The 26,184-nt window shown below is 41.3% G+C and overlaps 1 protein-coding gene across 9 annotated transcripts in view; it reads right to left on the bottom strand.

The window, feature by feature from the left end:
* sox6 (SRY-box transcription factor 6) overlaps window positions 1–26,184 on the bottom strand; it is a 135,135-nt gene that overhangs the window by 5,332 nt on the left and 103,619 nt on the right. For all 9 annotated transcript variants that reach the window (XM_078247870.1, XM_078247894.1, XM_078247842.1 and 6 more), the window contains 6 exons: window positions 22,216–22,365; window positions 19,742–19,922; window positions 19,291–19,478; window positions 8,595–8,700; window positions 1,581–1,754; window positions 299–515 (listed from right to left, as the gene is read on the bottom strand). In XM_078247870.1, the coding sequence (XP_078103996.1) occupies window positions 299–515; window positions 1,581–1,754; window positions 8,595–8,700; window positions 19,291–19,478; window positions 19,742–19,922; window positions 22,216–22,365 (1,016 nt within the window). The remainder of the gene's footprint in view (window positions 1–298; window positions 516–1,580; window positions 1,755–8,594; window positions 8,701–19,290; window positions 19,479–19,741; window positions 19,923–22,215; window positions 22,366–26,184) is intronic.

The raw sequence follows: 26,184 nt of genomic DNA, 5'->3' as shown, positions 1-26,184 counted from the left end.
TATACTTAAAGCGTATATCCTGTAATAATGTCTGCACTTCATGCTCCATTGGCAGACTGCTATTGTCTAAAATTATTAAATCACAGCTATTGAAACACACTACTTTAAAGTGCATGTCAGGCCCTTGTCTTAAAACCAATACAGTAGAGGTTAACTCAATACTCATTTTTGGAAATGGTGCTTACATTGTATGAGAAGAAGCTCTAAGGAGGCAAAGAGCTACAGTCCAATTGGTAGATTTTCAGATTAACTGTGTATTGGTGTGGTTAGTTTGAGGGATTTGTGATTGCGCACCTACCCCACAGTGAAGAACTGCCTCATCTCTTGTCGCCGTGAGCGCATCATCTGCTTGTACTCTCCAATGCGGAGTTTTTTCCCGTCGATAATGCAGGTTCTCTTAGGCCGTGGCTTGTACTTGTAGTTTGGGTACTTCTCTAGGTGTTGCTTACTCAGACGGGCCTGCTCCTCATAGTATGGCTGCTTGTCCTGGTTAGTCATGGACTTCCACCGAGAACCTAGAAAAGGAGATTCAGATTTCAGTATTTAAACACAAGCGGGGGTAAAAAAGCAGTCCTAATAACTGATCGTCATTAGTAATCTAATTAGGATGTTATCTTAAAATGATCAATTATGTTACCATATAGAGTCAGAGACAATTTCACCACATCGTTTCAAAACTTACTTTAACATTGAACTGTACTTATTAAGGGTAGACATTTTCTTTTTTAGCAAAATCATGATTTATTATTGGTTCCACACCAACCGCTTGATTGCCCTGCACATGAACATTATCTGAGACGAGAGACATGCTTCAATGTCAAACAGTAAGGAACAACGAGCTAGTGTAGTAAATACTGCAGCTCTGTGAAGTGTCCTACTAGGTACTGGATGACAGCACTTTTAACAGCTCTGATGTATGGACTCCAATGCTAAGGGGACAAGACCCATTTAGCCTCTGTCATTTTTCATGACAAACACTTATGGTAGTGATGGGCTATAAATCCATCTATATGCTCTGGTGACCTGATGCACTATGAGACAACACACCCTCCTCCTTTAGATGCTAGCTACTTTGTCAAATCAACTATACTTAGAGCAATACACCCATATCTAAATGTATAAAAGGCTTGGTAAGTCTGGAAGGTGTTTCAAGGAATTCAGATTGATTAACGAAATCATAGAAAGTTAAGTTCTCCACCTCTACAGTGTGTCATTAAAGAACATCTGTTTTAACCATTAGCTGTTAACACTGCAATTGTATTACTATTGTCAACAGCCAAAAAGTGATGGTGAAGTTCTGTTGAGCCGTAGGGTGAGAGGTACAAAGGCAGGAATGGAAGATGCTAAATGCTAGATGGATAACAAAGAAAGCTGTTGGGTACATGACAACATATTTAATTTGCCAGTGACATAAGTGCAATTACCAGTGATAGTAATTTAATTAACAGGGATATAAAAGCACTGCAGCATTGAAAATATAATTTTACCGGTGGCATTACAATAGCAGTTACGCGATCTTAGGAGAGTGGTACCTTTAAATATTTGCTGGAGTGACTTGTATTTGATTTAAACGTTCTTACCCAAAATCTTGCTTATGTTAGAGTTGTGCATATCGGGGAAGGCCTGGAGGATCTTGCGCCGCTCATCCTTGGCCCACACCATGAATGCATTCATTGGCCTTTTAATGTGGGGCTCGTTGTTGTTCCTTCCTCGGGCTTCCCTGAAGACTCGCGCCTCAGTAGATCCAGCGCCTCCTGTTGGCCAACAATAATAGGGTTGAGGTTTATCTGCAGAGCCATTTACTTTCCTGGACCCTGGTATAGCCAGAGCAGAGACGAGAAGAGAAAGCGACTCACGACATTGATTAAATGACGATCCACGTTCAAACTCTCCTTCATCTACTGTCATCATCATGAACATTGTTTCAGATGAGTGCTGGGCTACAGACCCTCGTAGAGGGGTAAGGCTTTCTATTGAGTGGAATACCTGACTTGACAGGCTTATATTTTATGTGCTATAAAAGCGAATACAATGTCAGTTTAAGGGGGAGCTACGCTCTTTAACTTACACTCAGGTCTATCCAAAACCAAAAGAGGAAGACCTTGGACTTCAATGGCAGTTAAATATTGTGTCTGCAAGTGTTCATACTCAGCCACATACATTTCAATTTGACATTAATTCGTGTCCATAAAAAGTGCAAGAACGCCAACATAAATAACAAATATGGGACTTGAGGCAGTCTCTAAAAAAAGTAAATTTTAACGCATATGCACAAATAACTTCAGGCACGCCATTCCTCTGCTTTACTCTCTCTCTCTCTTTTCCTTCCTTCTTGCTCTTTTTCTCTCCCCATTTGCGATGAGAGACGAGTGCCGATTCTGCAAAGTGCTGTTTCTCAATCAGGGCATTCACAATCAGCATAAGAGAGTTTCTCTCAGTATTAAACTGTACATCAGGCTGATAATGATTTCTGTTTGCATGCGCATTTGCTTCCTTTTATATGTAAGATGTGAAAGAATTAAATAAAAGCAGTATGAATATTTAAACAAACAAAAACATGTTGATAAACAAGGCTTGAAAAATAAGACAAAAAAAGCCTTCCATATGCTACGATACATCTTTAATGATCTCAAATCTGGAAAAGAAAGCTTGGGATGACTCATGCATATTTCATCATCCACATGTGAAGTCTTCTCATTAGACCATTCCACTCGCAGCCTTGGCACACGTTACCTGGGGTTTGATTTCTATTATTATTTCAGTTGATAAACAAAATCAAACTCTTAATGAGTAATGGAAGACTGTGCAGACATTAATTCCAAATCCACAGAAACCTCGCTTTGCTCTAATCACTGAAGATGCTGCGGCACCATTTTCAGCCTCAAGAGTCTCTGACTTTGGAAAAGCGTGTCTTCTTTCAAAAGTATTATAGGATACACAGTAGTCAGAAGGCAATATATTTAGACACACACACACACACACACACACACACACACACACACACACACAGATGCTGTACTGAAGGAGCACACAACCATCTCCAGTATAATAGAGATGGAGGTGTGGTGGAAGAAAATGTTCGAGGTCCCGCTGCCCACTAGGAAACCTGTTTCTCTCTACAAAGGCCCCCCCCCAAATTGATTTTCACCAGCTCGTTTAAGAGACCACAGAGTCTTGCCTTCATCTGGGAGACCAGTGAAAATTTGGTTTTCATATTGTAACTCTGCACTAGTTGCTGCCCAATGGATTCAGCTCCTATTGTCATGAAGTTCTGGCCAATAGAAGATAAGAGTCAAAATCATATAATTCATGTTTCCATGATTCTGTCTTCAGCAAATATAAATTACCAAAAATTGGAAAACAAGTATATATGAAATAAATATATAGATATATTTAAATTGTGGGGGCAAAAAGAAAACCACCTCTTGATTATATTGTAATATCTCTAAAATAGTGGACAGAAATCAAAATATTACTTATAACGATTTCAAATATTTATTTTAAAAAGTCCTATAAACTTGGGTCCTTTTAAAAGAAATAGACTTTTTTCCCTTCTTTGTCAGGATGCCTATAGAGAAAGCCTAAATCTGCAAAACCCTTGCCTTTCCTTAGTCTTCTACTTTAATAATACAGAGCCTTCTAATACATTCATCTAAAAATACATATTTACACATATACACGATGCACAAAAATACTACGACCTAAGAATGTTTAAAAGGTGTTTTGTGCCACTCTCATTAACACTTTTTCAAACTCTGCGAGTACCATCTCTGTTAGTGTTTGCCTCCTAGAATGCTATAGGCCCTAAAGCCATCATGAATTCAGAAATAATACACTACCTTTGCTGCCACCGAACCCTACAGTACGTTAATTTCATTTAGCATGCACTCACTGTACAGGATGAATTGATTTCACTTTGTTTGGTTTTGACAACCATGTTTATTGTGCAATGAAATGTGGTGTGGCGGAGGGCTGACAGTATCCATCAACGCGGGGCAATCTGCTGACTGCCGGGGCCAGATGAAGGTATTCATTAGCTCAGGAGCGTAGCGCTCACTCAGACACGACAGCCAGTGTCTGCGCCCCGGGATCGCTTGCTGTAATTTACGATGCCTCCCGTGCCATTACTCTATCACTGACACTGATTCAGCAATTTATATACTGGTGTGCATGCATACAGGCAGAGGTGAGCTTCTTACGGGGAGGGGGACAAAACAACCGCCTGCCATCAGCTAGTGCCACATCCATAGTTAGCCAGGAAACCAACCACGTGACTTGGTTCATTGGAGGGAAACCAGATGAGGCATGGTTTTTTGCTCACATGATGGCACATAGAAAAGTGCCTGTCTGATGCTACAGAAAGCCATTGAAATGAACAACAGCAGTGTTACATCATCTTCACCCGTACTGAGGCAGTTGGTGTGGTCCTGGATTTATAAAGAACAAGGTGATAAAGGTATCAAGTTGACTTAGACTTAAGGCTGCCAATGTGAAAAACATCCAGTTTAAATTAAAAGTCACCACTGTAATCTCTCTCTGATTACAGTATGCACATTAGAGTACAGAGCTGAGAGTGCGGCTTTCTATAAAAGACCATGCAAGGCTTCATGGATAGATAGATTTGGCCCCTTATTCAGCCCCGTAATATATAGATGACTTAATCAGAGGCATCCTGCGCATTAGCATCCAGTCTCAGCAAATCCCTAGAAGATGCAATTTACTGTAGCATTGTTACGGTCTTTTTATTGAAAATCATGACACTGCTCAGACATTTTGCAAATGAGCATTAACTATTTTTTTTCCAGGAGGTGCAGGACATTTAGGAATCAGTTAGTTAGGTGTGTGATTGTGTAAATAAACACAGATGTTTAGCAGTGACAGGGGCAGGCCCCCTGGGTGGTGGCTGGGGAGGGAGCGAAACAGAGGGAGTGCTGCTTAATAGAATTTATTGTGATTCATGAGGCCCGCAGCTCAAGTGTGACAGAGCGATATGAGAATCCCCTTTTAATTTGTCTCTCCTGGAAACACTGCAGATGAGCAGCATGAATTACAGTGAGAAAGAATTACTGTGTGTGTGTGTGTGTGTGTGTGTGTGTGTGTGTGTGTGTGTGTGTGTGTGTGTGTGTGTGTGGGGGGGGGGATAAAGAGAGAATGTAGTGAGGCCCAAAAGCCTATCACACCTGTGAGCTGCAGGCTCAGACTTGACCATGTACCAAGCCAGAGGGTAGCACTGCCCCAGCCGTACCCTCTCCCCCCCCTTTTCTCCTCCTTACTGATCTTTGTTCTGCGGGCAGACACATAATGTCACCCAGGAATCCGCTCAGGAGGATGAGCCTCAGTGAGCAGGCAACAATCACGAAAACCTGCCAAGCCCTCCCTGTTGGGATCAAATCTAACACCTCTGACTGAAGGCATTTACTACTGACAATAGAGCCTCTCCCTCAGAGCAGGATCAGGCAAGATTAATGTGTATGGACAGACAGGAGACAGCGCTCAGTGCCCCTGTTCTAGCCTGAGCCCATAGCATGCTAATTAAACCATTACAAATTACAAGTGATATAAGCCCTATTATAACATGCCAATCCATTTTTTTTCTCTAGTTTGGATGGTTTGAGTTTTCTGGAGCACTTGGAGGTGTGTGTGTGTGTGTGTGTGTGTGTGTGTGTGTGTGTGTGTGTGTGTGCGCACATGGAAACTTGGGAACAAACAGCCAACCTGTTTCAACATGCAGACTATCAGGCTTTTACTTTTGTCTACTCTACCCCCTTTCATATGCATTTAGTCTAAGTGGAGTCTAATCTTTCACAACAACCCTGCTTTGCACACAGAAGGAGATGCATGCACACACACAGAAACACAGAGAGACCTGTCCTATTGGGGGTAAATTTGAATTTGCCATCTTCAAAACAGAACTTTCTTATTGATTGCTATTCAGCTATTGTTGTTGTCATTTGATAAATCATTACGTCTGAGCCTCTTCATCTAAGCTTTTCTTCGAGGAAAACTCAGAAATAAAAGCCAGAGCTTGATTCCCACGGCCTCACAGTGGAAGAAAAACAACAACAAAAACCTCTTCAAACAATCAACTCATATAAAACTTCATAACAGCTTTGAGCTACCGATATAAAGAAACCCATCAATGTAACAACAATGCAACACTGCTGTTCTTCTCATCGTATTCCATGAGGACATTGTTAGAGACACTTGCTTGGCTAAAGCCTCAGCTTTTCTCACTCTACAGTTGATATTATCAGACTGGGCGTTAATTCTGTTTCCTGCCTCCATACATCTCTCAACAACCTCTTTGTTCTCTGCGGACTCTCAGTGATGGGGGCGTTTTAGACAAACACAAAACCTCAGCTACACAGCAACTCCATACTGCCATATGTGAATGAACAAAGGGCCTGGCTGGGCTAAGGCCTTTGTGGTATTTGGTAATGTTTTCTTCAGAGCTTAAAAAAACCTAATGAATTTACGGTAGGTTCATGCGTGTGGCTCGTGGCTTTGTAAAATGAAGGAAATCCTATCTATTTCCATTTGTTTGCCACTTTTTTTCCAAGTCGTTAGGACTTTGGTTGCTGCATGCTTGGCAAATATTAGCTTAAGCAACCTAAAGTTTTCTGTGAACTGCTGTGATGACAGAAGTCCGCTGTACACTGGGTCTACTCAATGTGGCCGCTCTGTTCTGGAGGGAAAGCTGCTACACACCAAGGGGCTTTCACACCCTATGTAAGGGCTGGGAGGTACATCCAGTAATTTTCCTTTTCAGGAAACACCAAAGTGTATGCAGTGTATTCTGGACTACGGAAACTCCAAATGAAATCCCCTCCTTCTGAATGTTCCCAAAAAAATTATTATATTTCTGATTAATGAATTTCAAAAGTATTCAGTAAGCATTGATTTGGCAATTTGCAGATGACATCCAGATGTCTGGGTTAAAGCGGTCCTCAGTTCACATTTTTAGACATATTGGTGTCATAGTAACCATTGTTTCAGAAGAATTCAAATGAATGATTTTTTTTTTAATGTAGTATTTTAAAACCACTTTAAACAACTGTAATATGTAGCTTGACCTAAGAAAAAAAAAACCTGACATCTGCATGACCTTTGACATGTAAATCATCAAATGAGAGCTTTCTAGGTTATTAAATCGAGCACATATAAGCTGCAATTAGATGGATACTGTATGTTTCTATATATCAAGGTATGCCAGGGAGCCAATCCTCGATTGGTTCAGGGAGCAGAAAATCCTCACAAGGATTTCAAAAGTAAACATGTTCTCAGAAGAGTAAACACTTTGTGGTTCACATCATAAAACCCTGCTTCACATCATTCAACCGTATGTGTTTTCCTGTTGGTGAAGCTGAAAGAGACAAATATCTTTGTGGTGAAAGAGAAGAAATGCTAACTGTGTGTTTTGAGTTATGTGTGCTGCCCTGGCTCCCAGCCATTTCCCCCTGGGAAGAGGACCTCTCCTCTCCTCTAACCTCTGCCTGCTCCTAATCCATAGCCCGATGGGAACACTGATGTGAGGAGACTGGCGCAAGCCTTTTCCTCGGCCCTCTGCAGGACTTAAAAAAGACACAACTGCCCTGGTGCCTCTGTTTCAGTCCTGCGTCCACAGTAGCCACAGAGAGAAGGTTCCCACTGGGAGAATTAGCACTGGAAGCACGTCTGTCCGAGGAGTCAGACGGGTGGGATGGGATCTGCTGCTGTGGCTCACATGGGAAACATGTCAATGAATCCACTAAATGCACCTCTTTCTCATCGTCACGATTGGGTGTGATGTGAAACTAGACATCATTTGCTTTGGAGGTGTTAAACATTTTTCTGGGGAGTAATTTATTTTTTTAATATATAGTCTACATTATGTGAACCAACTATTTTTTCTAAAACTGATGGGAATGTGTCTAAGATGCTATTTAAAGATGTAGGACGGGTTACATTGTCCTGAGAAATATCTATCCTTCTGCCTTGAGACTCTTTGAGGCATCAAAGATGAGTCAGAACCATTTTCCTCTTTGCTCTGGCTCTGAAGTGCCATGGAAACTGCCACAAATATTTATGCCGGACAAACATTGGTGCATTGAGGTACTCGGTTGCTCCTGTGTAGGAGCCAGCGCCACAAAGGGAGATGACGCTTTATCACACTGGTGCAACCCAAATTTACACCCCTGTGCCCAGGACCTCAAACAAGCACAACAGCAACAGGAGCCGAGCTTGGAAAAAAGCCAGCTTTGTCCTTAGGCACCCTTGTCCTACGCTCACCTACCTGTGAAAACCTCGGAGCCACGGCTCATTTCAAACGGCATTCTCCCCAACCCCCACATCTCCCTCACACATACGTACGTTTCTGCACACACCCATACGCTCTACCATCTAAAACTGAGACATGTTGAGTAGCAGGCTTTATCAAACATCAAAATTCCTTTTTAGCATAGGTCTATAGAGAGTCCACTAAACATTGTTAAGTCTTTAGCACAGAATTCACTGGAACTTTAAGTGAATTTGTGTGGATTATGAGGAAACATAAAATGTACAAGCCATCAATTACAATTATGTGCGATAAAAAAAATACACAAATATGGCCTTACCATCAAGATCCTCTGGCCTGGTAAGATCAATAACTCTGTGGCCGATCTTTCCTTCCTCACCCAGCTTGCCGAGGTGGTGCCCGATGCTCTCAAAATGCGCCCTCTCCTACAGGGAAACACAAACAGTCAGGTACACGAACAAGCACATATACACATTTGTACAGTGATGAATTGTAAAGAAAAAAAAAAAAATCAGGAATCTGAAAATTTGAAAAGAAAGAAAAGTGTCTTTCGTAAATGGAGGTTCTTTTGAAGAGCTGCTCTTTTGACATGAGCTTGATGTAGCTTTTTCCTCTCTCATCTCTCTATTCAGCAGCTGCTATAATGGATGACAGGAGGCAGAGAGACAGTGAGGGCCAGGGGTGCTGTAAATAGATTTACAGAAGGATACTTTGTGATCCGAAGCACACAATGGGGCCGTGGCCCTCTTTGCAGTGTTCAGATTTTCCTCTGTAATCTTCTCCTTACATCCTCCCTTCCAGTCTACAGTGCCCAGAGCTCAGCGCCCATCATTTATTCAGAGTTCATGCTTTAGAGAACACACCGTGTTTTCCCGTTTGTCATGTCGCTTTGTGTTCAGATTAAACTTGGCATCATGTTGTACTTGACGCACAATGAAACCCTGTCATTCAGCGCTCCGTGACAATATTAAATGTCATGTCCGTGTGCATTTACAGAATAAAATAACAGCTTTCGGGGGGCCTCTGAATAGTTGCTGCACATTACACTTAATGTATTATGCAAGGGGAGAGTGCCGACTGCTGCTGGCTCCATTGTTGAATGACCTACTTCCTCAGTGAATACACAGGGCATTAGCAAAGGGCTGTCTTCCTCTCTAAAGACTCAACTAGGAGATGGACACTTTGACTCTGCATGATACAAATAATCTCTCCCCCCCTAGGTTTCGCCTGGACGACACTAAAAGCAGGCATGTTGCCACCATTCAGGAAAAAAAGCATTTGTTTTACTCCCAGGGTAAGCGTTAAATCTCTGCCAGAGATGTACTGTCTGCTCTGACCTCTGCCTCCTTCTTTTCTAAACATGCCTATCACATGCAGTCTGAACAGATACTCAGGTAGAGTCCCCACACAATACTAACAGCTCCCCTGCCACACACAACGACACCAACACACACATTAATCTTTTAGCCACTTTGTAATGCATTGCACCATTTTGTTGTTTGTTTTCACTTTTCGCCTATTGGGACATTTTTCCCTCTACATTAGTGCTAAGAAAAATAAGCAGATCTACCTATTGAATGTGAAATATATTTTTTTCTGGCTGCATTAGTCTTTTCCTGACAAATGAAAATTGTGTGGGCAACAACAGCAATCAGTAATTACTATTATTTTTTTGACACTTTCTTCTCTTGTATAACCTTTTTTTTTCTTGATGGTTAAAGATGACAAGATGAAGAATGAAGATAGTTCAAGTCCATTTAAGGCCTTTCACAGTATTTTGATTTTTCCTCATGCTTTTATTTATTTAAGAACTATTCCTCAAAAGAAAGGACTGCAAGAGAGACAGAAAGAGCACTGCAATTTACCATTATACTTCAAGAAGCTGTCATTATTTATGGCCAGCTGAGTGATTCTGATACACAATTAACCACTACCTGCTTATGGCCTGTGATTAGAGCCTGTCTATCTGATGGCCCTTCGCTTACTTAAGTGTTTTCTAATTATGACATATATGGTGGTCCCTGCTGGGCAAGAAGACGCTTTGTAAAGAAAAGATGAAGTTTGGTGCCTCGCTGGGTGTCACAATCTGCTTAAAGCAACACATGCACGCGGAGCTGTATTCATCACCCAGCTGCATTATTGCTCTTAATGAAAGAAGCTAGCAGCCCGATGACAAAGTGACTGATGTGCGATTAGCTGGATGGGCATGGTGCTGCTTCAGATGCTACTTGGACAGTCCGCTAGGAAGACATAGCGTTCATGGGTACTGTATGCCTGTAATAAAGTAGTCATCTCGTCCCTCTTCTGCGCTTCGTTGGTCCCTCCTGATCAATCAAGTCCTTTTATAAACTCATGATCATTAAGCATCATGTTGGGCTGAGAAGGAGAGAGAACAGGGCCCATCCATCAATGAATTTCATTAATAACTAGCTCAGTGTTGAACTTCCTCTCTACCGCACAAAGTCATATGATTAGTGAACATCAGCACATTAGACAGCTGGGAATGAGACTCAATGAGGCTCTTGTTGGAGGTTTCTATGAGGTAGATTTAACATGAAAAGAATCGTGGTTTTTTTGTTATATAGAAAACATGTACATTTACTTACGAGCCAGCATTTTACATACTTGATATAAAGGGGTAGTTACAGTAAGTATTCCTCCCTTCCTTGTGTTAGATATGCCAATTAATATCTGAATATCTGTGGAATAGGGTACCACAAATTTTCATAAAATTTTATATACTCAGCTTAAGATACTTATTGGTTATACGTTTGTTAATTTATATCTGCAAATTAGTATTATAGTTGAAATAAGGGCCATAAATTCTGCATGGCATAAGGGGTTTTGTTTTAAGGCTTGGAAATATTCAGTGAACTAATGCTTCTTTACTGCCCACGCATCAAGTACTGTGATAAATTAATGCCACTTTTATTATTTTATAGTGTCATTAAATTTTTACTGATCACTCTGACACAGAGAAGTAGCTAAGGACATGCAGTAGCTGGTCATCCTGCCAGTGAAAGGGAGAGAGTATGTGACTGATATAAAAAGGTGTTCAGTACAAGGGAACGATAAAAGACTTTGAACACAAAAAATACAGGAAAGCCATGCTACTGTGAAGAGGTAAAGATACAGAGACCGGAAACAAAAGATGTAACAGTACGCATTATTCCCCTCCCATTCTGACCAAGACCGCTGGCAAGCAAGCGGCCCCTCCCTCAAATGACTTCAGCATGCAGCTCTCCACTCCACAACTAAAATTATAGCAATGCACTGTGAGCTGTAGTGGAAAACTGCCACCCACAATAATCTCATCTGCCCTGCCTGTGCAGTGTTTTGTCTTTAAAGTTTGCTAACAGATGCATTTTGTTCAGTTGTGTATGGCTGCCCAGTGAAGTCATGGGCCAGTCCAGTGAAGTCATGAGTCACTGAGGAAGAGAGAGAGAGAGAAGTAGAAAGAGGATAGATAGCATAGTCTTCGTAACTTTTTGGGCGAGGGAACCCAAAAGAGCCCTTGTCAATTCTGTAAAGAGAGCTTTAATCTGGTTGGCCGCAGAACATGTGCCGGAGGCCTGCTGCTCTGCCCACAGGGTGTATTCTGGGCAGAGGCGGGTGGCGGACGGCCCTGTGCATTGTGCCTACTCCTGCCCTATATTTAGGCAACACATTGCCAATCCTGACACTCCTTCACTCTCTCCTTTGTAAATAGCTCCAGGCTATAGGCAAAGCCATATGCCCTGGGATTGTTCAAATAGAGATGAAAGAAATAAAAGAGTAAGGTAGACTGTGGTGCAGATCAGCAGGGTTGTTTTTTTGCTCAGTTTGTTGGGTTGGCTTTAGTAACAAAACTACATCTTAATCTGGGTGTTTTTGAAGTTTTCATTTAACATAAGATTTTTTTTTTTCTTAGTCCCATATGTTGTTAATATCTTGATGAATATAGACAAACCAGGCCTTGTTATATGACTAGACTTTGGGCTAAATTCATCATTAAATACTTAATTACTTGTTATCATTTGAAGTAATTATCCAATTGTGTTTTCATTTATTTTTATTTGTGTGATTTTGAAAACAGTGATCCCACTCCACGTTGAAAAAAGGAATAAGGTAAGACGATACAAGCACAAGTTGCCATGTTGGCTCACCAAAACATTTTGACATCAGAATGATCATTTAAATAGAACACTGTTTAACTTCTTTCAGGCAGATTGCAGGCATGACACATTTTAAGCATTGCCAACTTAAAGTCATATAATAGTCTGGTTATTTTGTGGCTGTGTATATATGTACTGTATGTACAGTAAATAACATGTTTAGCCCTTTCTGTGACATCTGATAGTAGTAACTCCTTTACTACAAGATCTCTAAACTATTGGTAAAAATCTCATCCATGTTTCCTTCATGGTAGAAAGTATGTAATTGCATATGTTTAAAATTTTCATCATTGGAACCTTTAACAGCTGCAGGACCCCTTAACAGCCACTTATGTGTGATAATGTTCTGAACTGGCTCTGGTTATATCACACACCTGGTATGTGGCAAGTTGAAGGCAGTGGCTTTCTGACCACAATACAGGGCTTTGTGTATCAAGTGTCAGTCATCACTGTGGTCTGTGGCCCTCTGAGTCTTCTCTCTGAGGGTCTCAGACTAAACCCCTCAACACTCTGTCCCAGCCCTGATGGAGACAAAGACTGCACTTTAACATGGCTACAGCTCCTCACAGCTCAGCGCCTCATCTGTTTTGTATTTTTATTGTAACCAGTTGCAATGTTATTTATAAGTCTGCAGCTTTCCAGTAGTTTTTGCTAGTTTTGAACCATTTAAATGTTAAGTACATCCAGCCATGCGGTAAACCCACAGTTCCTTTCATGCAGGCTGTTGCTCTCTTTTTACCCTGAGCTCTCCCTTTGCTAAGGCTAATGCAGGCAGCAGCAGAATCAACAGTAGCAGCCACAAAAGGCTGGCATCTGTACCATAGTAGCCGTCCTCAAAAATCACACAGAGCAGAGATGGCCGGGCTATTCCAGTCCCATTTGTACTGCCAGGGCATCACCTCATTTGTTTGAAACAGAGGGAGGAAAGGCCTTTAATTAAATTAAGGAGCTTAAACTATGTTAAGAAAAAAAAGAAAAAGAAAAAAAGCGAGGTAACCTTACTCTGGGCTTTGTGCCAATTAAAATTTTTATTGTTTGTTTCTAATAAAAATATATGCTATCATTATTCAAGGAGTTATTTTTTGTTGGAGGGAAAACAAGTCAAACTCACAAAATATGACCTTTCAGTACCAATTTGAAATGTGCATTTAGTCTTGAAACAATTGGATTTCTTTTACATGTTGGTGTGTCTACTTTAGGACATTTTGTAATAATCTTTACCACATTTTACATATTTTGTTGAATGCAAAACCGCAATTTTGTGTCGTCTTCAATTAGAATCAGATGTGCTGAAAAGGTAATTTTCCTAGTGTGTAATATTTAACCATCTCAGCGTTGTGATACTTTTCTGACACAGTGTTCAGTTCTTATGTTTTTCTCCACACTACTGAGATCATTTGTGTTGACATCATGTACTTTTACGGGTTTCCAATCCTCAATGATCCAGAACTGTTCACTGGGTCCCTCCAGGGAATGTTAAGTTGGGCTGAAATCTCCTGCCTTATCAAACCCTCCAGGTTGCAAACAGCAGGACATTAGAAACTGCAGCATTACCAAAACCCCTTTCACATATGGACAAAACCTCAAGACTTGTTGGACACTCGAGCCATTATGTTCCAACTGAAACAAAACCATAGACTATAAATGGTCCTTTCTGGCCTATTCTTTTCCCTGTCCTTTGTTGTATGTGCCTTGTGGTGAGTGTGGTATCACAGGTCTTAGCACTGGGGCCAGCAGCATTTCTGAGCAACTGTGCAGGCCAGACATTCACCATGTAAAATGACAACTGTAGAAAATAATGGAGCCACCACTGCCAAATGACCCTACCAAGATGCAGTCTTGATGTCTTTCTGGGGAAGAGATGAGACAGAGCTAAAGACCTGACCTGGGATAGGAGCCCGCAGACAGACACACACACACACACACACACACACACACACACACACACACACACACACACAGTCACATATTATCCAGAGTCATACATTATTTTTATTCTTTTGGCACACATGAACAACTGGACAAAGCATTAATGTAAGCAATCTTCACAATAGCACTTGCTGGCTACAGCCAGTGTCTGGGAGCTGAGCATAATCTAATTTGGATGGGCAAACCCTTGTATGCCAAGGATTTACATTGCAGCCAAAATGCCTTGGTTTGCAATTTCCAAGACAGCAGTCGAAAAGGAGCAGAAAATTGCTTCCAGGGCTGCAGACCAGACAAGATTATATTCAAAGTCTTTGTGAGAGCTTTGCCTGAATAGAGCCCTGGCAACACACACACACACACACACACACACACACACACACACACACACACGACACATACAGAGGAGGGACCAGTATAACCACTATAACCAATAGGTTAGGAGTCTGGATTTTGTGGAGCACCAGTGTAAGCTCCGTTTGAATATTTACGGGCTGAGCTTTGGGACATGGGAAATAGACAATTGTAGTCATCAATACTGAGGAGAGGAGGTGTTGAGGGGCATAAAAGGGCAATTCAATAGGTTAATACACTGGCCTTTCACCTTTTGATTCCAGTTAGGGACATGTCAGCAGAGGAATATATTTTATCTCACACAACCTCCAGGGCATCAAATATGCAACGTCTATCGGAACTAAAGTAGGAGAAACTGATGTATCAGTAGGAATCTGTCATACCTGAATATACAGAAATCAACGAGAGGGCTTGCACAATGGCTCAGGGCCAATAAACTGCAGATTTGGGCTGGATGACTTGTCCGTCAGTGTCCGAAAAATGTGATTAGACTTATCTCTTCTTCTCTGCTTGGTCTATGGTGTCCTTTTTCTAAATATTAAGTAGAAATACAGTTTTGTCTTTTGTCACCGATGCAACAGCTTGCTGAGGTTGACAATGTAATTAGCACTCTACTGTTTCACTGCAATTACTGAAAATGAGCAATTAAGGTGCTCGTTTACAAGGCAATTTACAGTTTACAGACAAGTATACTATTCATATTCTGCAACAAGGTCTAGCAGCACCTATTATGCGTTCTGGCAAAGATGCTAATTGGCTACACCTGACCAGTTCTGTATTGACAAGATAGATGAAGCAATAGGTGTGAGTTATTTGAATATTATTTTGGTTACAGTTAAACTTGTATTACATATAAGAGATGATATGCTGTTTTAACACATCGAGGATAACAAGGCCAAGGTAGGACTACATTTCACAATTTGTTTTGTTAATTTTCAAAACTATGCTTTTAGATTCAGAACAATGCATTTGAATACATTCTTCAAAATTATTTTTTTTACATCTGAGCCAATAAATATTTATCAGCAGAAAGTACTACGCCCTGATCTACTAGCCATATATTCCAGTAGGCCATAAATGTTGATGACACTACGGTAACATGGTTGAATCTCAGTATTCACCATCTGGGTGAAAACATACAGAGATAGAGATGCTTGATATTTATTCACCCGTGACCCTGAAAAACAGCATGTCCAGTTATAGCTCCAGTGCATAATAGAGGGAAACAATTCAAATGGTTACAAATGGATTCAGGTGTACTGTATTTGACCTGTAGGAATACTGGCACATTCTTGGTAAAAGGTTCTACTGGGTGAGGAGGAGATGGTAAATAATGGAACAAAGTAATTGCCCTCCGCAGACAATAATACCTTTAGATAAATATTTCAAACAGGTAAATTGCAGAAGGGTTGTAAAAGGTTTTATTGCACTGATGGGATATAGTTTAAACAGACAAATGAAAAGACTAGAAAGACAATCCGCTCCTGTAAAGCATGAATATTTTACATGTCCTCAGGTTAAAGGCTTGTATACTGGAGAACAGAGAGTGTGCTCTACACCATGTTCTCCTAGGTCAATGGCAAGGGAGGGAGGTGAGAGAGAGAGAGAGAGAGAGAGAGAGAGAGAGAGAGAGAGAGAGAGAGAGAAAGTAAGTAAGAAAGAAAGAAAGAAAGAAAGAAAGAAAGAAAGAGAGAGAGAGAGAGAGAGAGAGAGAGAGAGAGAGAGGCATAGTGATAAAGGCTAGGGAGGAATGCATTGTACTGTTCAGACACACTTTTTATGAAAAGATGAATTGATCCATCTGTAAGCAGCACTTAGACCCACTCCTCTGCCCGGTCATTACAGTGGGATAAATCAATATTTAATATCCCCCTCTAACAGCCACGCTGGATGATCTTAACCTCTCCTTAATCCCATTTATGTTACCTTTCCAGATTCTTCTTCATGTAAGCTCTCTCTATGATAAACTTCCAAACAAGACACTGGGAGATGGGAGGGGGGGGCTGCTATTAAAGACCGCACCATATTTATGTCAGGTGAGGCGCTTACTTGAAATATTAATATTCTGAAACTGACCAAAGTGAAAGCTTTTATCAGGGGCATTCAAACCTTTCGAGTTGGTAGGCTTGTATCAGCAAAAGACTCTCTCTCCTTCTCTCTCATTTCACCACTGAATTACAGCTTACTGTTCTTTATTGCAGCCGAAGGATGAAGATGATAGGGCAATTCTTTTAGCTGACTTGATAAAGCGTGCCTCTCATTTCACACCATCCTAATAGGGCCAGTGTCACTGAAACTAAGAGGTGACGATATCTCACTATGATTTGCACGAGCCAGAGAGTCGAGCACGAGCTTAGTTAAGGTGTTATTCAACAAGACAATAAACGATGTAATGCAAACAGAGACATGTGTGTAAGTCTAAATGACTTCAAAATGCAATGCCACAATCACATTTTCCACCTGAAATTGCTAGTTTTTGTGTTTTAAATACTGTAATCCTATTAGTGTACTCAGTAAATAGTATTTCAATGTATGGCCTTTTTATTACCATTTCACATTCACTTACCCTTCCTCCAAAACACACACACACACACACACACACACACACACACACTATATGTTTCTGTCTTGCTTTCTTAAAGACACACTCTTTCCTCAGGTGCCAAACCCAGACAAAAGGTAGATTACAGGTGAGGAGTGACTGACTGTTTCAAGCATCCCCAGCAAAAAGAATTGATGACTTTGTTTGCCTTGTAAACAAACCAAATGCAGGATGAGTTTTCTGCTGCTGTATGGCATAGCTGCACTAGACCTCCATGCAGAGAAACGGCCATGTACATCATCCCCACTCACTAAGGCCATAATCAGAAACATACGCCCATTTGGAGTAGTTTAGTGTAATAATATCACAATGGAGAAAGACCATAAATCATGTCTTGAAATGGTAGGAAGGCACTCTGGCTTTCTCTTCTCACATGCACACACACACACACACACACACACACACACACACACACACACACACACACACACACACACACACACACACACACACACACACACACACACACACACACACACACACTCTATCTGTTTCTGTCTTGCTTTCTTAAAGATACACTCTTTCCTCAGGTGCCAAACACAGACAAAAGGTAGATTACAGGTGAGGAGTGACTGACTGTTTCAAGCATCCCTTTAAAAAAAAAGAAAGTCAAAAAAACATTCTCCTCCTCTGAGTAGATTGCTTTAACATACTTTGAACAGACACGTCTAAAATTCAGAGGAAACAAACTAAATTGTATACAAAAGACTAAGCAGGGAGTAAAAAAAACGAACTTGTTAAGCTCTACCTGCTGAGGACAATGTAGCTGTAGGTGTGTGCGGCCTGTTGAAAATAGCTCTTTACAGGCATTGTTCAGTTACTGCTTTCATATCACAACAAATTCAGCTGCTTGGTTGACCATAGGCTCACCTTATTTGGTAGGTGGGGAGGCAGCTGTACCAGCTCCTGTGTACTTGTGCTAAAAGCCTTGCATACCATGTTGTAACTAAAGAAATAAAACAGCCTGTTTGCTTGTTTCAATTTGAGAAATTGTGACATGGTACATTTATGACAGTACAAAAATGGGGTTTGGATTAATTGATTATATATATATATATATATATATATATATATATATATATATATATATATATATATATATATATATACACAGTATATATGTATGATCTTTTTTTGTATGGGTTGGTATGGCAGGAGAGGCTCTGTCTCTGTCCGCTCTGTGGGCTGCACCAATTTATTTGCTTCACTTCAGTAAGAGCATAGTTGATTGCCACCTGCATAGACAGTGATCTCTTCCAAACACCAAATTAGAGGGAAATCAAAATAGATATTCATTGACTTTTTTACATATACATTGACCTAGTTGAGGCTGTTGGTTGAAAGTGTCAGGTGCTTAAATATTAATGAGCATCGCTCCCAGTTCCTGCCTGCTCCTCACAGCCAACTGGCAACATGGCATCAAGCTGAAGAGAGGAGGACAGCTTTTTTCTCTCCTTGATTGACTCATCGATTGAAGATATTTTTAAAGGGAATCCCTGGGAGTGTGTGCTCCTGGTACAAAGCAGCCCCATCCCGTATCAGGGGACGGAGAGGGCTGCAAGTTTGCTTTAATTGGGCATAGACTTCAGAGTCTTCTTAACCCACACCGGGCACTGCCATGGCCTGTCATCTTTATCACCTCACACCAACATCAACAACGCCTAGTCCTCTAAACACGCACACACAACATATTCATACTCATTTGAGTACATGTACACACTGAACTATGCCAGCTCTTATCATGACCACCCTGGACAAGGATTAAATAACAATTTTAGCCTTAAGAATTACTGCTATATCAAAATCACCATGTTCCACTTTCTTTAATAGTTTCTTTCCTCCACTACTTGCTGGGAGAGCCGAGCATTCTTTGTGGTCAACTGCTTGTTTTGTTTTTTTGCTTTATGGAAAAAGCTTGCAATGGAGAAGACCTGAACCAGGGATAAAAGAGAGACAGACTATATGATAGTAGTTCTAACCTTGTCAACTCTGCAGTTGTTGAGGCCTACTGAACTGAGGGCGGACAGCTTTGCCTCCATGCCCTGCTGGTGATGTTGCAGCTGTTCCCTTTGGATCTGCTCCCTCATTTTCCGAGCCTCCTGGATGGCCTTCAACACTGTGTCCTGGTCCCCGAACAACGCGGTAGAGTTTAGGCTGGACAGAATATCTATACACACACACACACACACACACACACACACACACACACACACACACACACAGCAAAGTTAGTCTGCGAGAACAACCACTACCAAAAAATAAAAACAACTCCACACAACATCTTGACAGTGGCATTTAAGTGTGGGATATGAAGTATCTAAAACCTTGCAATGTGGTTTCCCTGGATGTCAGTGCATACTGTAAGTGTGTGTTTGAACAGAGTAAATCCGTGTGCATGTGTGGGATCTTGTTTGTTTGTGAAGGTCTTACCCAGAGATGAGCCCCGGCCCATGCCTCCTCCGAGTGGGCTGGGGATACCACCCTTGCCGAGGAGACTGTTAGGGCTGCTTTTACTGCCGAGGTACAGGTTTTGTGTCGGGGATGTGGGGGATTTGACCAGATCCGTCGTCTTTGGCCGAGCAGACAGGTTGAGCGGCTGTGTTCCTTCCTCCTACGGCAGCAGAGATAGGAGTATGAGAGAAGACAGATGTGAGTAGGTGCTCACTCCCCTCCATTTTTGGAACGGCTTGCGATTCCTAGACAGCACAGTTCTCCTCTGTTCCTGGTTAATTATAGGATCCCTATCTTGACCCACCCCCTCCCTGGTTCTTCCTCCTCTCCTCTCCTCTCCTTCCGAGCTGTGCCACTGCGATCTTCTTCACAGTTGCCCAGCGCCTTTGTTCACACTAATTAAAGCAGATTCTGTCTCTCTGTACGTCTTCATCTGTTCTCCCTCTCCTCCTCACTACTCTTGGTGTCTGCACTCTGGTTCGAAGAATAAATAATGACCAGATAATGGCGGTGCCAATGATCAAAGACAGCTGTTCCATTCATCAGATGTCGACTTACATTAACTACTTCATTAACTTGTTTTCTAATTTCACTCCTCATTTGTGCATACTTAGTTTTATCATATGCTTTGATATGCCTATTTCTAAAAAATATGATGTGATTTGTATTCTGTAGCACTGCATGTGTTTGGTGCTATATTTGCTTGGCTGGCTGCAGAATTTTAGACCAGGTACTGATGTGAGATGAAGACCAAGACTTTTCAAGATCTCACCCTCAGCAGCTTGTCTACTGGGACCAAACATGTTTTATCTGTTGGTACCTTTAGATAAACAAAAGGGGGCCCAGGTATGGCCTTTCAGAGTTTGCTCCTTTGCTTAAAATGGTTTAAAAACTTTAAATGGATAAATGTGCACAAAGTAAAAGTAAACTACATGAGTATCGACTATCTGTGCAAAGTCGGCAGTAGTTGTGTTCAACTCATGTTGAAAAGGTCAAAAGAAATAGACTTCATATTTTTTCCTAATATTGAAATATTTCAATAAAATGTTAAATATATTTAAATAAATAAAAAATACAATCAGAATTAAATACATTTAAACTATTATCAATAAATAATTCGATATTTGATCACCTTAAATATTACATTTAAGTTAAAACACAAATATATATTCAGGTTTTTTTTGCTTAAAAACAATAAATGCTGAATGATTCTGAATAGAAACAACTCAAACATTCGCATCCTAGAAGAGAAATGTCACTTCGCACAGTATAAATCGCCCTGTGTATACAGCAGTCTTTTAAATCAGATTAGGGCTCACGCTGTCGTTAACAGTCTTTTTCAAAGCCCAAGTGTCTCCTTGTCCAACATATGGCTAAAGCAAAGACAGCCTTAAGGCCTTGTTATTTCTGTGCCAATAACAGTTTGTCATGCAGTGAAGCTGAAAGCAGACAAACTAAACTGAAGGCAATCTGATTCCATTGGACTATGTATATGTTTGCTTTCCATTGATGTATAATTCATTTTATTACATTTTGGCAATTTTTTTATATTTTGACTATAATTGGTGTTGTATTAATATCAGCCTAACTGGCATCCATCTAATCTGATAAATAGAGCATTGTGCATAACTGTATGTGGTTTTATGGCAATCTTTCAATGGAAATCCCAAGAGGCAGGAGACCTGAAGGATGGTGTGTGTGTGTGTGTGTGTGTGTGTGTGTGTGTGTGTGTGTGTGTGTGTGTATGTGTGTGTGTGTGTGTGAGAGAGAGAGAGAGAGACAGAGAGAGACAGAGAGAGAGAGAGAGAGAGAGAGAGAGAGAGAGAGGAGAAAGCCAGAGTGCCTTCCTACCATTTCAAGACATGATTTATGGTCTTTCTCCATTGTGATATTATTACACTAAACTACTCCAAATGGGCGTATGTTTCTGATTATGGCCTTAGTGAGTGGGGATGATGTACATTTCTCTGCATGGAGGTCTAGTGCAGCTATGCCATACAGCAGCAGAAAACTCATCCTGCATTTGGTTTATTTACAAGGCAAACAAAGTCATCAATTCTACTTTTTGCTTCACTTTTGTCAGCATTTGTATAGCACTGTTGTAATGGTGTTATTCCATTTCTGTTATGAAAAAAGAAAAGAAAAGAAAAAAACTTTTCATTGTAAAAAAAAAAAAAAATTAGAAACCATGTGTTCCACAAATTACTGGCTTGGAGCAGCCATAGCCATAGCAACCATGTCCACAGACTTCTGGTTAAGAGAGGGCCTTGTTAAAGCCCCACAGATTGATTGCCTGTTAGAGGCTGGGCTCAGCACCGGCCGGCTGAAACAGTGAAGTGGTGAACAGTGTAAATGCTTTTCTATTCAGACAACACCAATTGGCTAGGCTAGGTCAAGTACCACTCAAGGTCTGGACTGGTGGGTGGGCAGGTTGGAGAAGTTGAGGGTTGTACCTTGACGTGAGTGATGGGGCTGGAGGAACTCTTGTCATTCTTCAGAGAAGAGGGGGAAATGGGCCCACTAGCATTGAGGGACTGGGGGAGTGGAGGCATCTTGGCTCCAGGAGAGACCTGCATGCTGGCAAGCTGGGCAGCATACAGTTGCTGTAGGGAGGTGGAGAAACTGAAACATTAACATCCAAATCCAGCAAACATTCAAAGTTTTATATTCTGTCTTTTCCTCTCCCTAGAACTCTCTTTGCTTCTGTGTCTGCCTTCATCTCCCCCTCTCTCTCTTTTACGTCTTTCCTCTCTTTCCATAAGGCTGGCAGAGAACCTCCATCAAAGGTCTTAACTGTATTTCAAAGGCTGAACCCAGAGAGAGACAGCAGTCTTAAAAACCACACAGAGATGGCTTTCATTCAACATACTTGGAGCCCCTATTTTCCACTCATCACAGAGAAAAGTTTGCAGACACACAAGTGTGTTAGCAAAGATCGCTCATTTCTCTAGTTCTACACAGCTTCCTATTTTATTTTTTTAATTTTAAGTTTCTGGCCTGGGATTCATCTCCACACAGCCATGTAAGACAGTCCCATTCCACAATGTTAGAAACCCAACCTCAGTTGGACTGCCATCACAGAATATGTTAAACACAAGCATTATTAAGGCTCAGAAACCTGCACAAAGAACACTGATGTAATCAACGTTATTTTCCTTGGCGTTAAATCAGTAAGATGTCCAACTGTTGGTGACATTACCACACAAGAGGGGGGTTCAAATGACTGGCGAAGCACTCAAAAACAGTTGGGCCTGTAACAGGGTTGAACCCTGAAAGCTCAATTTACATTTCCACTACTGGGCTGATTATGTGGCATATACTAGAAAGGGTGGTTTAAGATGTTGATATGAGTATTAAAAAACATCTGGTGAGCCACAGACTGCTAATTGTCTGTTGGATCAGATTTTGTAATTCATCCTTTATCCTGGATACAGTTACAGTTTAATGTCTTGACATTCAGTTGTGTTCCCCTATATTATATCATCAAAATCTGAAACAAATAATACCAGACTGATTTGATGATTCTTTTTGTGCTTATTTTTCTGTGCCTACAGAGTCCAGGACTCCCGCACTGCTAAGACTTCTTTCAGCCCCAGGTCTATATTGATTGGCCACCAGGTAAGTGATGAAATAGGCTTCTTTCTCCTGCTGCAAATGGCAGGTGTCAGTCAAATAGATCTACTGTCTATAAAAGAGTGTTACTCCATGCAGCCTTCGACCTCACGTCATCGGACAGATAGCACCTCTTAACTCCCCCACTAGCTTGCTATCCTCACACTAGGTAAACCTTGTGGTTTGTTGGGTTAGTCAGTCAGATGATGCTGTCAGAAAGAATCTAATTTATCTTCCTCTGGCCAATCAGCAAACCCGGTCTTATTTCCTGGTTCGACTGGTCACATACAGGCCGCGTTTGTGTGAATTGGAAAAAGCGACGCGGCTCAGCTGGCCCCACCTTTGACAGTGTAGATGCAGACGAAAGCCAAACAAAGCACTTTATGTCCATGCACATATCTCCAGTTATAAACACATATGTGCTCCTGTAAGAAACTTTATCACTGCCACATAAGCGGCAGTACAAAAGGTCCATTCTTCCAGGGGACCTGGGGATAACAACAGCACATGGGCAGCGGAAATGACAGACTGATTATGTTCCTACAATGATAGCACTGCCCCCACCTCCCTCACAAACAGCCTTTTGTCTCCGACAGGAATGGACACAGGAGCAGACCCAACTCTATTTTCTTCTCATCTGAGCTAGACTTAGTTAATGTCAGTGGTAAAGGCACTCTGTGTGTCTGTGTGTGTGGTTGAGGCAGGGGGGTTAGAGAGAGAGAAAGAAAAATAGTGGCAGAGAGAGAGGGGAGTCTCCATTCACTGGCTGTCACTCCAGGCTTGTCTTGGTAGAGGAGCAGAAGCTGAGTCTGTTGGACAGATGTTTGCTAACAGGCCTGTCGACGAGCATGCCCCTGACCTTGAGTGGGAAGAACTTTATTGTCCCGGAAAAAGAGCATAATTAGACTTTGCCTCAAATTAGACGCAATGTGCCCTTTTTCAGCACTGATTAGCGGGTCAGTGCCATGGGGAGAGAAGCAATGGTTAACAAGGAACACTCTGCCTCCAAGAGCAAAAGAACAATAAATACAATTAAGAGGGAAGACGGATGAAAGGTGTATTTACCCACCATATACTGCTCAAGGACAGATATGAAATACCTCAGTGTTTAATGTGTGGAGTCTGGAGGCTTTTTACGGTATGTCTCTGTGAAAAATAAATTGTAAATTTACAATGGATTACAAAATTATTGTACATAATTAAATTAGAAACAACAACCTCACAAAACAGTACAGGAAGTTGTCAATTTAAAAGACATTGTGGTGTCAAAGGCTGAAGGATTATGCATCCTGCCAAGGCTGGTCTCCCTAAGCAGAAGACATCTGCCTGCCTGTTTCCCCCAATTGACTCTCTCACTGATAACCAGTCTTCATATCTACTTGCCAGGTGGGGGCAGCACAAGGTTCATGTTATTTAGGGTCAAGATGAAAGTCAATCTTTGAACTCTAGGGTATTGAATGAGTAGGCAAAAGCCTGAGTGGAGCATGGGACCCTTCGGTTTCCTTTCTTTCTCCTTTATGCTCTTAACACTAGTTGTTTTACTCTATTTGATCGGGGAAACATAGAGATCTTCAAGGAGACATGTAATACTTCTATTCATAAAAAACCTTAGAGCCACACATTGGGATTGCAACCAAAAAATCTGGCAAATGTGCTTGTATATTATAGGTTTTCTCTTTGCTTGAAGGCCATTTTCCATGATTACAGTTTATATATCTAGTATTACAATACAGTACGTGTTTTTTTTCTTCCGTTTTTTTTTTAATGTTTTTGTCTTTTTTCTAAAAACTACTACTTCCTAACACAGACACAATGCACATAAATCGGGAGACACACAAACACAAAATCTATGATCTTCCTTCTGACCCCATCATTCCCTGTTTCCCAGTAGAGCGAAGCAGATCTCAGCAAGCATGGATTCAAAGTGAATGCAGCACGCCCAAGGTCAGCCTGTTAGCCTCTGGTAATTAAAAACAAGCCCTCTGGAGGCAGCACAGGTTAAACGGGGAGGTTCACTTTTCTGCCTGCGACATTGAACTGAGATTACACACTGCTGATGATGTTAGACATTTCAGAGGTATGATATGCAATTAAGATGGGCAGCCTCTGTTTGTTCAGTAAAACAACAAAGCTGATACTGTAGCTCAATATACAATATAATCAACTATGAGAAAATCATTGATTTGCTCATAACTTGCATCAACACTTTTTTCCCTTCTACCAACACTGGAGCATATGCCTTGTAGTATAAAGAGAGAAAAAACTGTGGGAAAACAAATGTGCATCTTGTTTTTGAGTCACAGCATGGCATTATTGGCTGGAAATACAGTGCCAGATATTTGTCAGATTTCTTGATGCCAGCAGTGACGGTGCATTGCACATTTACAACTGCAGTCTGCAAAAATATGAAAATAAAGTCAAACAAATTGCCTTATAACCATAAATCCTCTGCATTTTACATGAGGTGAGCATTGTCTGACGATTGCTTCACTCTTAATCACACTCTTGTTTCTTTGTGTGCGAGTGTGTCTGTTTGTCAATGTCTCATTCACCTCTGCCTGGCCTGGGCGCTGAGCACTGGGCTGGATATGAGGGCATTAACTTTGCTTCAGTGCACCGCACCATTTAAAAGGCAGCACAGCGCCAGCCCCGTTTGCCACAAGGCTTGTATGGGCTCATTGCCCAGGGCGACCGGGCAGGCTGACCCAGGCTAGGCCCAGATGTCAGGAGTGGAGGAAGGCGTCCTGGTGCACTGTGCCGATGCTTTCCAGTATGGCTTAACATCTGTCTCATCTGCTGGCACCCAACCT

This window comes from Sander vitreus, chromosome 1 (assembly GCF_031162955.1).
Source record: "Sander vitreus isolate 19-12246 chromosome 1, sanVit1, whole genome shotgun sequence".
Lineage (NCBI taxonomy): Eukaryota > Metazoa > Chordata > Actinopteri > Perciformes > Percidae > Sander > Sander vitreus.
This window is presented reverse-complemented; position numbering and strand designations above follow the sequence as displayed.